At 40.9% G+C, this 12,702-nt stretch overlaps 1 protein-coding gene across 1 annotated transcript in view; it reads left to right on the top strand.

Moving 5' to 3' along the window:
• LOC306917335 (tensin-1-like) overlaps nt 1-8,407 on the top strand; it is a 96,936-nt gene extending 88,529 nt beyond the window's left edge. Inside the window, exons 30-33 of the mRNA XM_079495510.1 lie at nt 1,506-1,674; nt 2,490-2,558; nt 3,476-3,505; nt 4,193-8,407. Of these exons, the coding sequence (XP_079351636.1) occupies nt 1,506-1,674; nt 2,490-2,558; nt 3,476-3,505; nt 4,193-4,322 (398 nt within the window). The 3' untranslated portion in view covers nt 4,323-8,407. The remainder of the gene's footprint in view (nt 1-1,505; nt 1,675-2,489; nt 2,559-3,475; nt 3,506-4,192) is intronic.
• Nucleotides 8,408-12,702: the final 4,295 nt, after the last annotated feature.

The following is a 12,702-nucleotide window of genomic DNA, read 5'->3' as shown; positions in this document are numbered from 1 at the left end:
CAGACCTACAAGCTCGTAGCGCGCCACTCGGTGGCGCGCTATGAGCTTGTAGATCTGCTATTTTTCAATAGCTAAATTATAACATAATGTTTAAAACACCAAAAGGGGTTCCCGCCCAAAATGGGTTAACTGTCCTTTTGCGCAGATCACGCAAACCTCAGCAAAAATATAAGGACAATATCGATGGCCTCCAACTGTACATTCACACTTCAAAAATGGTGAGATTAAACAATTGATTAAGCAATTGGCTGCAGAGGACTAACATCATCTACCTAGTCTCCACAACATCTACACCACTCGCTGTACGAAAAAAGCCCATAACTAAAACACAAAATACATTGCATGGATGCACCTGGGACGTATCCTCAGTGATGTATCCTGAGGTCAACGGGGTTTCGGGTCTTCCAACATCATACCCCTCACTCAGGCGACCCAGCCGGGGTGATCAAGTCCCGACTTACGTCCCAGTAGCTACCGTCAATCAGTCCCACTAGGCCTAGGGCAAAACCAGGGCCACACAATCCGTTGGAACTACTCCAGAACTACTCTGCCAGGGCTGGGAGGTACACTTCTGGTGCATGGAAGGACTAGGCTCTGTGGGTTGCCTCCTGTCCGGGCCCCTCCTACGTCTCACCAGGTCCACTCCTGCTCTCACCAGGCCCAGGACCTGTGCGTTGCACCAGAGTCCCAGCACCAGACAGTTAATTCAGGAGTGGTGGGCAATGGTTCCGCAGGGAAATCAAAGACACCAGCCATCCCCGCCCATACCCTGTTCCAACTACTCCCTTCCAAAAAAAACGCTACCAGAGCATCAAATCACGTCTCAGTAACAGTTTTTTTCCCCCCAGGCAGTCAGGCTGCTGAACAGCTCACCTTGCACTGTAATGCAGGGGTTCTCAACGTTTTTGGCCGGGGACCCCCGGAAATGCTTTGGCAATGTCTCGGGACCCCCGCCCCGCCCCCTCCCGACCCCCAATATAAATTGACTGCTACAATAACCTTAAACCATTTTGGGCGGGAACCCCTTTTGGTGTTTTAAGCATTGTTATAATTTAGCTATTGAAAAATAGCAGATCTACAAGCTCATAGCGCGCCACCGAGTGGCGCGCTACGAGCTTGTAGGTCTGCTATTTTTTAAAAATCGTGAAAATAAAATTAAAAAAACAAATCTTTTTTTTTTTTTGAAAATAATTTGGGGACCCCCTAAAATAATTTGGCGACCCCCCGAGGGGTCGCGACCCACGGGTTGAGAACCCCTGCTGTAATGCACTGTCACTTTACATTGCACTTATAATGCACTCTCACTACATTGCACTTTCTTTGTTTGTGTTTGCTTGCACTGTAGTTGTTGTGTTGTGTTTGTCTTGTATACACTACTAGTGCATATTGTCTTAAGACCGAGTGTGCTCGGAGCACAATTAATTTCATTGTATTTATACACTGTATTTATACATAATTGACAAAAATAAACCCAAACCTGTTCCAATGCTGATCCGTCTCTCCAGCCTGCAACGTCCTCTACATCAACTCCGTGGACATGGAATCGCTAACGGGCCCGCAGGCCGTCGCTAAGGCCATCGGACAGACGCTGGCCACCAACCCTGTGCCGTCCGCCACCACCGTCCACTTCAAAGTGTCCACGCAGGGCATTACCCTGACGGACAGTCAAAGGAAGTGAGTATAAGAATGACAATAATACAACTGTTTGTATACAGTAGCACCTTTCATGACATGAAATGCAGCTCAAAGTGCTTTACACAGAGCAATAGAGAAGAAAAGAAGTCCACCCGTGTGAACTTCTGTGAAGTGAGGGGTGCTCTTATCATACAATACATCACCGTACATCATCTCATTCCGGGCCAATCACAATTTGCGTCCTCGCCTTTGTCGTCAATGTTTGTGTTTACACAAACACTCAAAGCTGGAGAGGCTAGCGCCCCTCGAAAATAAAGAAAAGAAAAGGCATAAATTAAAACAACATAATAGCAGTAATGCAATACAATGAGGACATGAATAACAACAAGAATTTGAAAAGCTCAACTAAAAGCAAGAGTGTAGAAAGTATGTCTTGAGCTGTGCTTTAAAAATGTCTACAGAGGCTGCCTGTCGAAGCTATAGTGGGAGAAGCAGTGTATACGTATATATATGTGTGTGTGTGTGTGTGTGTGTGTGTGTGTGTGTGTGTGTGTGTGTGTGTGTGTGTGTGTGTGTGTGTGTGTGTGTGTGTGTGTGTGTGTGTGTGTGTGTGTGTGTGTGTGTGTGTGTGTGTGTGTGTGTGTGTGTGTGTGTGTGTGTGTGTGTGTGTGTGTGTGTATATACTGTATACATTCAATGAGCATACTGTAAATACTGTAAAAACTGTAAAAACTCTGAGAGCTTACAAATGGAACCAACTGGACCCTAACATGTGTACGCACTCAGAGATATGCTGAGGGTTTTTACTTTGATTTATCTGAAAACGTGATGGTCAATCTCTCTCTTGCCCTCAGGATATTCTTCAGGCGGCACTATCCAATGAACACTATAACCTACTGTGACATCGACCCGCAGAACAGGAAGTGAGTCTTTTACAATTAATGGCGGGAATAGCTTATTTTGCAGAGCCTCGGTTTTCGATGGGCGATGATGGGATGCTTGTTTTACTGCGCCGGCTACTACTAGTAGCGCGGTGTTACAGTATATAACCTCACAAAGACTATGCCTAAACCCAACCCTAACCTCAGTTAAACTACGCCTAAACCTAACCTGTAAAACAAGCGCCCCCTCAACGACCATCGACCCCCAGGCTCTGCAAAAAAGACATTAAGTGCACTAAGTGCATTTACTTAAGTACAGTTTTTACTTTACTTGAGTATTTCTAATTTCCAGTGCTTTACTTCTACTTCACTACATCTCAGAGGCAAATATTGTACTTTTACTCCACTAGATTTATTTGAACACTTTAGTTGCTAGTTACTTTGTATATTTTGATTATTATTACAAAACGTACATTAATCACATCAGCCCTATATACATTTCGGCCATCCGAAAATAGCCAATCTACAAACAAAAATATTTGTATACATTTGAAAACTTGAAATGGGACATTCTGCATAGTGAGTACTTTGTACTTTTAGTACATTTTCATGCCAATACTTTTGTATTTTACTCAAGTACATTTTGAATTCCGGACTTACTTGTAACGGAGTAGTTCTACATTGCTGTATTGATACTATTACTTAAGTAAAACAATTGAGTACTTTTTCCACCACTGGTAACGTCGTGAAGATGAACACAATGGCTTCATTAACATTCACCGCCACCAGGGGGCGCCAAAAGTCCCAGACCGCCACCATATATCTTTTATTTTATTTTATATATATATTATTTTTTTTTTAAAAAGTCTAAAAAAAAAACTAAAAAAAAAAATTGAGTTAAAACATGTCCCTTGACTGACTTTCTTTCTTTCTTTCTTTCTTTCTTTCTCCCTCCTCAGATGGGGCCAAGACGCAGGTGGCTCAGTCAAGTAAGTGTCGACATTAAAGTTGATAGTAACATATTTCTAAAATAAACACAGTACCAGCCTTTCATCATTAGAAATAGGGTTATTGACCAAGTAAACAACATCTGGATGCATGAAAAAACGCACCTGTTTTGCATCATAAATCACGGCGTTGTAGGATAAATCAGTGTGGAACTGTGTATGTACGGTACATGAACACGTATTATACTTTATACTCATTTTAGTTTGGAAAAACTTTAATTTTTAACAATTCAATACCCTATAGCTACAGTTCCAAGTAAGTCCATATGGAAAATCCAATCGGAGCTCCTAACAAACAGTAACATTTTAAAAGTTTTTTTTTTCATACATAATTGCGTTTATTTTTATTTATTTTTAACCCATGTTGGGCGTTCCCGCCCAAAACCCTTTTGGTGTTTTAACTAAGCATTATGTTATACTTTAGCTATTGAAAAATAGCAGATCTACAAGCTCATAGCACGCCACCGAGTGGCGCGCTATGAACTTGTAGGTTTGCTATTTTTTTTAAATTGTAAAAATGCGGCACAAATCTTTGAATATATATTCTTTCTGAGCGAACGTTTTTTTTTATTTCGACGTCAGGCCTAAATGGGTTAAACAAGTTAGCCCTGTTCCATTATACTGAAAACATTTTCTTTCAATAATATTTCTCACCGTTAATCCCTACAGACTTTTTGGATTCGTGGCGAGGAAACAAGGAAGCACAACAGACAATGTCAGCCACCTGTTCGCCGAGCTGGACCCAGCCCAGCCTGCCTCGGCTATCGTCAACTTCGTATCCAAAATGATGAAGCGATGAAACCCCAAAATGGCCGCAGCCATTCGGATACTTCTTCTCCTCGTTATTGGTGTCTTTGCTTTCGCGGGGACTTGAGGATGTCCTTTTTTATTTTTATTTTTTCTATACCCCCCCCCCTCCCCCCCTCGGACATAGTTTGTTTTGGGTTTCTCTTCTATATTTATTTCTCTCGCCTTTGTTCTTTTTCAAAGGATTTTTTAGTTTTAGTTTGAAGGACCCAGTAATGATGTAAAAAGTGGCGCCAGAGGACGTGTGGCGTGGAGCTATGAATGTGACGAACTGGGAGGCAAGTGAAGAGAGTTTAAAAAACAATTTAAAAAAAAATGTATCAGGGTCAACCTGTACAAGAGGACGATGCTAGCTAACAGCTACAGGAGTAAAGCTAAGGCTAAGTTACCGTGGGGAACAAGTAAAGGATTCAGCGATGCTTCAGGGTTTTTCCTTGTTTGAGTGATTTACCAAAGGTAGTGCAAAACAGATGGAAGTATGAGATGGTCAAATTAAGCCATTCTTTTTTTCCTCTTTCTCTCTCTTATCTCTCCCTCCCTCCCCCCTCTCTCTCTCTCTCTCTCTCTCTATCAATCTTTATCTCTTTTCAAAAGAATGAAATCTTGAACAAAAAACAAAAGAAAAGAAATTTGATTTCTTCATAAACTTTTAGTCTTCAGGAAAAAAAAGCAAGAAAAACAAACAAAACAAAACAAACAAAAAAAAAGTCGGCCTTGACGGTCCATAACAAAAGAGAGTTCTGAAGACCTTATGCATGTTAGCTTGATCTTTAAGCTCTGTTCTTCTACCTTCAACATTAAGTCATTTTGGTGAACCCCTTAGAGTGGGCGTACCCCAGGCCTGTTGCGTGAGGGAAAGGGCTCCGCAGTGAAACGACGACTGATCTACACTTCCGCATAATGCAGACCGAACCCATTGGAAAACGCCACTCTAAGGTCACTGCACTAAGATCCAAACAACTGCCAAAAAGAAATAAAAACGGCGCCATCGCTTACCACGGCCTTCCTTCCGGCCTGATCTCATCTCACTCACTCAGCACCTCTGAATGGATTGAAGTGGGAGTACTCTGGGCTGCAGAGCCCCCCTCCCCCCCCTTTCACTCCTCTCACTGTCTGGCATTTTCACTACTCTTGGGCTTTTTGTCATGGCAGACGGAGAGGCGCCTCTTGTCCACATGATGGCGCCATCAGCCAGGGTTGGATGATCCCTGCCCCAAACACGCGCACACACACAGGCATGCATACAATCAAACACACACACACACACACACACACACACACATGCACACACACACACTTTCTCTGCCACACATAGACTTGCCCATCGCCTCCTTGCTTGCTGTTGTGGATCTGCTCACACGACCCTGCCACCGAAACACACTGGAAGAAGAAGAAGAAGAGAAAAAAAAAGAAAATACCCAGGACTGGTACCAGTTACCTGGAACTATGCACAGTACTGCATGTTGTAGCCCCCAATGCAACCCCCCTCCCCCCTCCCACCCCCCCACCCCATAGCTACATTAAGCATCACGGAACCCATCCTATGCTGTGTGCTACAAAATGAACTTTAGACGAAACTTTTAGACAAGTACACCAAGATTGTATGACTTGTCAGAGACTGCATGAAATAGACAACATTTTTCTGTACTCTTCTCGGGAGTCCTAAAAATAAGTAGACAAAAAACCATTGTTGAATTTAGACACTTGGTGGTGAGATGCAATATTTTTACTGTCCTTGTCATTTGTTTGGGTTTGTTTCGTTCTTCATCTTGAGCCAGGGTTACCTTTCACTGTATCAAAAGACGGTCTAGTCTTCATTTTTTGGATTCACGGTGAACTTTGCCATGTTGTCAACTTTACATTTAGATACCTTTAGGGATGAAAAGATGAGAAAAAAAACTAATAATACAAGGAGTTTCCACACTGTGCGCAAATGCCTGCTTGTTGAACACATGCTCAGCCATTCACAATAAGCTAAGAAGATTGATATTGATATAAATGTACATAGATATACTACTTTGAAAGGTGACATAGCGAAAAAGTATTTATTTTTGTTGCTTTGGTCCCCTCATGATTACTCATATATACATATATTGTACAGTCTAGATAAAGAAGATTACCTAATGGGTTGGGAAAAAAACAAAATATATATAGACTTATTTTGGCTAATGATTTCAAAGTCTGACGATTTTGAAATGTGTCTGAATATATGGTGTACATTACTTTGTACATGTTTGTTTTTTTTTTGGCTCGTCACGTTGAATCATTTTTGTGTTCTCAGAGATAGAGGTAGGGCATGGGAGACGGACGCCTTCAGTTTGTACGGGACGGGTTGCATTAAAGCCTGATTTATAGTTGCTCGTACGACAGTGTATAGTGGCTGTTTGCGGCGTGCAATACCGTCGTATGACTGATCATACATTAAGGCATTTTAGGCAAAAAAAAATGCCCTGGCGGTTTGCAACGAGGATAATTATTGATACCGTATGAATCGAGCGATGCATGTTTTCCAGTAGTTGCGAGAAGTCGATGAAAAACTGTGGTATATAATTAGACGATGTGTGGATTCATAAGGGAAACACAGGGAAATAGAGATGTTTAGAAGAAGCCAACCTCAAATGCAATATAAAAAACAGTCGTATATATGCACCCATAACGGTTACATTATGATTTGCCAAAGATTCAAACACATCTATGCCAACAATAACGCTTTTTTATGTACAAGAGAAGTCTTCTTGTTGAGCTTCATTACAAAAACTCAGTTATCAGCCATTGCTGTAGTTCACTGTCACTTTTTGTCACGTACAGTACACGCATATCTCTCAGCTCTAACAACTGTACAAATGCAACTTTAATCAGACCCACCCAAACCCCCTGCTGTACATTTGGAGAAGTACTGTAATTGTCACTTTGATGGTCTATTATTAAAGGAGGACACCAAAGTAGTATTTCAGTGGCCATAATGTGTCACACAAACAAAATGATTGCATACTCTTTTGTACCTGCATTGTATACAATATGTAACCAGGAAGAAACCTTGAACACAAGGCCGGGGGCCCTTAGATTAGGGTATTCAGTTTAAGGTGGGCATAAGGGTTTGATATTCTTATTTATTTACTCCTGACTCAGTTCAACAGAACACGGGGGCATTTGAAGTATACAAAACAAATAAAGCACTTATATTCACATTGAAGAATTATAACAAAAAGTTTCAGATCAATGTCTGGAACAATTAGAACGTTGTTTTCCGCCATGCTAAATAAACCTCTCTATGGTTTTAGATTTTGGTCCAGTTATCAATCCCAGACCGCCAAAAGGTGAATTCTTCTCCGGCCATCGTCTCGAAAGTTGCATTTTTAACGCAATGATTTTATTTATTATCCTGTTATTATTTATTCGTTTTATCCATGTTTTTCAAGGTTCTCTTTGTTTTATTATTATTGTTGCATTATCACATTATCACAGTTGTCAGTGTTAACCAATGGGGGAATGTATGGTAACGCTTTACTGGAAGCAAAGAGGTGCAGTATACAGTGCACTGAGGGACGTTGCAATGCGTTTATGCTCTGGCGGGAAAAAAGGTGACACGTGACGCGTCACGACTCATGTCGACACCTTATTCAGTTGAATGAAAACACATCGCCGCGGCATGTCACGACACCTATTTTTTATTTTTTTGCCAAAGCATAAAGATTTGCCTTTGCCTATGATATCGCGTTGAAACAGAAAAGATTTTGTGAGCTTGACATACCATTTTTAGTCTGTTGAAGAAATTGCACCATTCAAATAAAAATAAACATGAAATCTAAATTATTACAAAGGCTCACACGAGTTTATTTGCAGAGTGTGTGCATTGCACCTGTTGGCTTTGAGTAAAGAGTTACCTATTTGTTTTAGCGAAAAAGACGAGATTGCTGTGACTTGTATGTACAGATGGGACTTGTTGTATGAATGTGCTACAATGGCTGTACAGAAGGGTCCCAGGTTTCTTTGCGCTTATCATTTATATTATATTGTCATGGCTTACCTGTTCCTAAGGAGAGAAAAAAAAACATTAAAGCAATACAAATCAGTTAAGGTAAGTTATATACACTTGTGTTTTCGTTTTTCTTGGGGGGGGGTACAGAGTGGAAATGGAACTAAGGGCCTTAATTTGTGTTAGTCGCATGAACAGTCATAAAAGGTGAATTATTTTGAAAAAAAGAGTACTCAAATGTTTTACTTAAGTATAAATACTGCAATGTAGATGTACTCCATTACAAGTAGAAGTCCTGTATTCAAAATGTACTCGAGTAAAAGTACAAAACTATTGGCATCAAAATTGACTTACTAAAAGTAAATTATACTCATTGCAGAATGTGACAATGTCCCATTTCACAAGTTCAAAATGTGTACAAAATCTTGAAAATAGCAGATCTAAGAGATGACAATAACTGGTAGGCCTATGCAATGTAATTACATTAAGGCAAACTAAACATCTTGTTTGCTCAATGAAATGGTAAATGTGGGCGACAGAGTAAAAATGTTCAACAATAACCTAAATCTCAGTTGAGTCATCATGAACCCTGATCATCAGGGGGTATATCTGTAGATTCAGTTCCCCAGCCCTGTTGCTGTGGGCTGGTCACTAGCTCTGGGTCCATAGCCTCCTAGCTGGTCACATGAAAACTCCAGAAGGGGAGGGTGTCAGTGAGGCGGTCGGTTTGAAATGGAGTCGGAATCATCAGAGGATGAAATAAGTGATTTTGAGGATCCAAGAGCTTATGGAAATGCAAAGAAAAAAGGAGCTTCAGAGAGTGACGAAGATATCGGAAGATATGTGGTCGGGATGAGTTCGGACACACAAAACGACGGGCTTTTTAGTGAGCCTCAAGCGGTGGGAAAGTTTGAAGTAAAATGGTTGGCAGGGTGAAGGCTGTGAGGATTACTAGGAGTGGTTTGGTGGTGATTGAGTGCAGGAACCGAGACCAAGCAGAGAAAGCAATACAGATTATGTATTTTAATGATCGCTCAGTGAATGTTTTTTACCTGAGAGGAAAGAAAACGAGGGGAGTAATTAGTGGCGTGCCATTATCGATGAAGCCGGAGGATATGGATATTGAAGGAGTTGGTGTGATAAGGAGGATGACACGATTCAGGGAGGGGAAATGGGAGGACAGCTCGTCAGTTTGTCTTACATTTCAGGGTGTTGTTTTGCCAGATCGTGTATATGTAGGGTACACTAGCTTCCGTGTTAGGCCTTTTGAAAAAGCACCACTAAGATGCTATTGCTGCCAAGAGTATGGGCGCGTAGCATCTGTGTGTAGGGGAAAGAAAAGGTGTGGGAGGTGTGGGAAAGAGAACTGTAAAGGAGAGTGTGAAGGGAAAGAACAGGCAAAGTGCATGCACTGTGGAGGAGAGCATTATGCTGGGTCAGAGAAGTGTATGCACTGTGGAGGAGAGCATTATGCTGGGTCAGAGAAGTGTACGAGGAAAGTGAAGGAGGTTAAGATACACAAGATGAAGGCAGAAATGAAAGAAATGTCTTATGCATTATGCAGGTAAAGAGAGTGGAGAAGCACAATGAAAAGAGGGAAACAGAAAAAGAGGGAAGGGAAAATGGACATGGCATCTGCATATATATGGATAAGACCCGGTTCCTGGCTTTTATAGCTATGGTGATGAACTGTGCTGTCGAAATCTCAAGGAAGTCGGAAAGAATACAGATGGTGCTGGAAGCAGACAGAAGATTCTTGTGTGTGGTGGATGTCACTGGGGAAGATCTGGACGGTGTTCTGAGGGAGGATTTCTCAGTGCCTGAGGGTCTGAGTAACTGAATGGAATAGGGGATGGGGTGGGATCACAATGGGTGGACATTGTTAACTTTTTATTTTAGTGTTTTGATATGGCAGTTAGTTTAAGTTTGATCCATAATTTGGGTCAGAAGGTGGCGGTAATGCTCCAAACACTGGATGCCAACCGCCGTTAAACAACAAAAAGAAGAAGAAGAAGACAACTCCAGAAAGCAGGATGTAATTAGGTTGATTGCAAACATGCAGGCTCAGAAATGTTTGTTTCTCCTGTTTAGACCATTAGTATGTACATATTTTGACACTATAGTAAGGATTCAGTGATTAAATAAATTTGGGTTATTTATGCTGTAAATTTAATTGTATTTCTGCGGTTGGTTTAGGGTCAAATAAAGTCCAAAACTACAGCCCTGTTGCTGTGAGCTGGTCACATGACAACTCCAGAAAGAGCAGGATGTAATTGGGTTGATTGAGAACATGCAGGCTCAGAAATATTTGTTTCAGGCTCAGAAATGCTTATTTGTTTCTCGTGTTACTTTAGACATTTGTCAGTAAGTAATTATTTTTGTCCCTGTGCCACCTGTCCTTAGTAATGATATAGGCTCCTTACACCTGCCTATAGCAATCTGTATGATATATTTAGTAACCTACTGGAAGAGAAACATAACTTAAAAAATCACACCCGTGTGAACTGAGTGGTGTAAGGTCTGTCTGACGTAATGAAATCATGTCTGACGTAATGAAATCACACCCGGGTGTGATTTCATTACCTGGCTTTGTTTGTGCAGAAAAAATGAGCATGGTTGCTATGTTCACCCTGTTCACCCGGGTGTGATTTCATTACGTCATTACAACAGGGTGAACATAGCAACCATGCTCATTTTTTCTGCACAAAAAAGCCAGTTGTAGGAGTGGTTTACACCACTCAAAAAAAGCCAGTTGTAGGAGTGGTTTACACCACTCAAAAAAATGAGAAAAATGTTATACAGCGTAGGCCTACTTATTTGCTTTCTACCCCTGCAAGAGAAGATTAAATAATCAATTATCATGAGCCTACTGATAATTTCATGTACTGTATGCTTATTCTTATTCAATATCATCTTTTCAGTGAAAACCTGCCAAATACACCACATGGCCTGTCCCTTTGAGGGGTTGATGGAGAAAGGAGTGTTTTTATTTATGTATTCCTACATTGAAATGGGAATAGAACTATTTTACAACTTAATTCTTATGACAGTCATTAAGACATGCGAATCCCTTGACTCCTTCAAAACCGCTCTCAAAGGGCACCTACGGATGGCTGCAATTCGAAACTGGCCCCCGTAAAATCTGAATCCCCCCCACCGCCCCCCCCCCCTTTTTCCCCTCACTGTATATGTTTCTTTTCCCTTTTTACCTCCATTATGATGAATTCCTGTACTGTTCTTTGTCTATATAGAAGTGTCTATTTGTACTATTTGTCTCTAAATGTTTTGATGAATTGAACATGGTGGACCCTGTTGTAAACAAGTGTAATGCTTAATTGGGTCGTCCACTCACAGTTAACAGCCTTTGTATTGAGTTTGTGCTTGAAATGTACTGTAATTCTGCAAACTGTTAATACAATTTTCAATCAATCAATCAATCAAACAGTATATAAATAAATAAAAAACGATTATGGTACAATATTCTGGTTATAAAGAGTCATACAAAGTCACTATGTTATTCTTGTTAGCCTAAATTGTCCACAGCACAGGTGTTTTTGTAGGCTATTTAATTAATTTGTGTTTGTTGAAATAAATACATGAAATGTAAGTGGCTACTGGCTAGTTTCAATTTAAACCTTTTTGTTTAACCCCCGGGTGGGGTCACCACAAAACTGAATGCAAGTATGGGGCTCAGCCTATATACACATCCATGGAGCAGTGCCCTGTAGGCCAGGTGTAGCTAATGATTGCTAATCACCTCAGTAATGGCTGCGCCCAGGACACGCCTCTGTGGATTTGTCTATAGGCCTAATTAAACATTAATTTGAAATTTGTCATGAGTCGTGTTTTTAGTTTTTTTTACTTCAGCTTTTTAATTCAGCTGATCAAAGCAGTGCTGTGGTTTGAGAAACTAGTTTAAATAATGTTTATGTTTAAAGTCTGGAGTGAGAACAGCAAAAGTAATGTATTAAACAAGAACAATTATATTTCTGGTTGATTAAAAGTGATAAAGTTTTGGTCATCTAAAACTAAGACTAAGAGATGACAATAACTGGTATGCAATGTCAAATCTCAGTTGAGTCATCATGAACCCTGATCATCAGGGGGTATATCTGTAGATTCAGTCATTCTGTCAGGGGTAGAGGTGTTTTCTGAAGATTTTCTTATTTCGACCTGCCACCTCTGCCTTCAACATTAAATACAACCTCCAAAATCTTATTAGTGTGAAAAGCCCAGTGGCGCAAGAGAAAAGCATAGGTCTCTCAAGCTGAAGGTGGTGGGTTTGAATCTTGCTCAGGGTAAACCTTCATTTTCGGGCTTTTTAAGGTGTAGAGTGCCGAGGCAGCCTGCCTCCCTCCTCCTGCTCTGTTTTAGCTCCGGTTGAAGAGGGAGGAGC

Source organism: Electrona antarctica (genome assembly GCF_951216825.1).
Source record: "Electrona antarctica genome assembly, chromosome: 24".
NCBI lineage: Eukaryota > Metazoa > Chordata > Actinopteri > Myctophiformes > Myctophidae > Electrona > Electrona antarctica.
The sequence above is the reverse complement of the archived record's forward strand: the minus strand, read 5'-3'. Positions and strand labels throughout refer to the sequence as shown.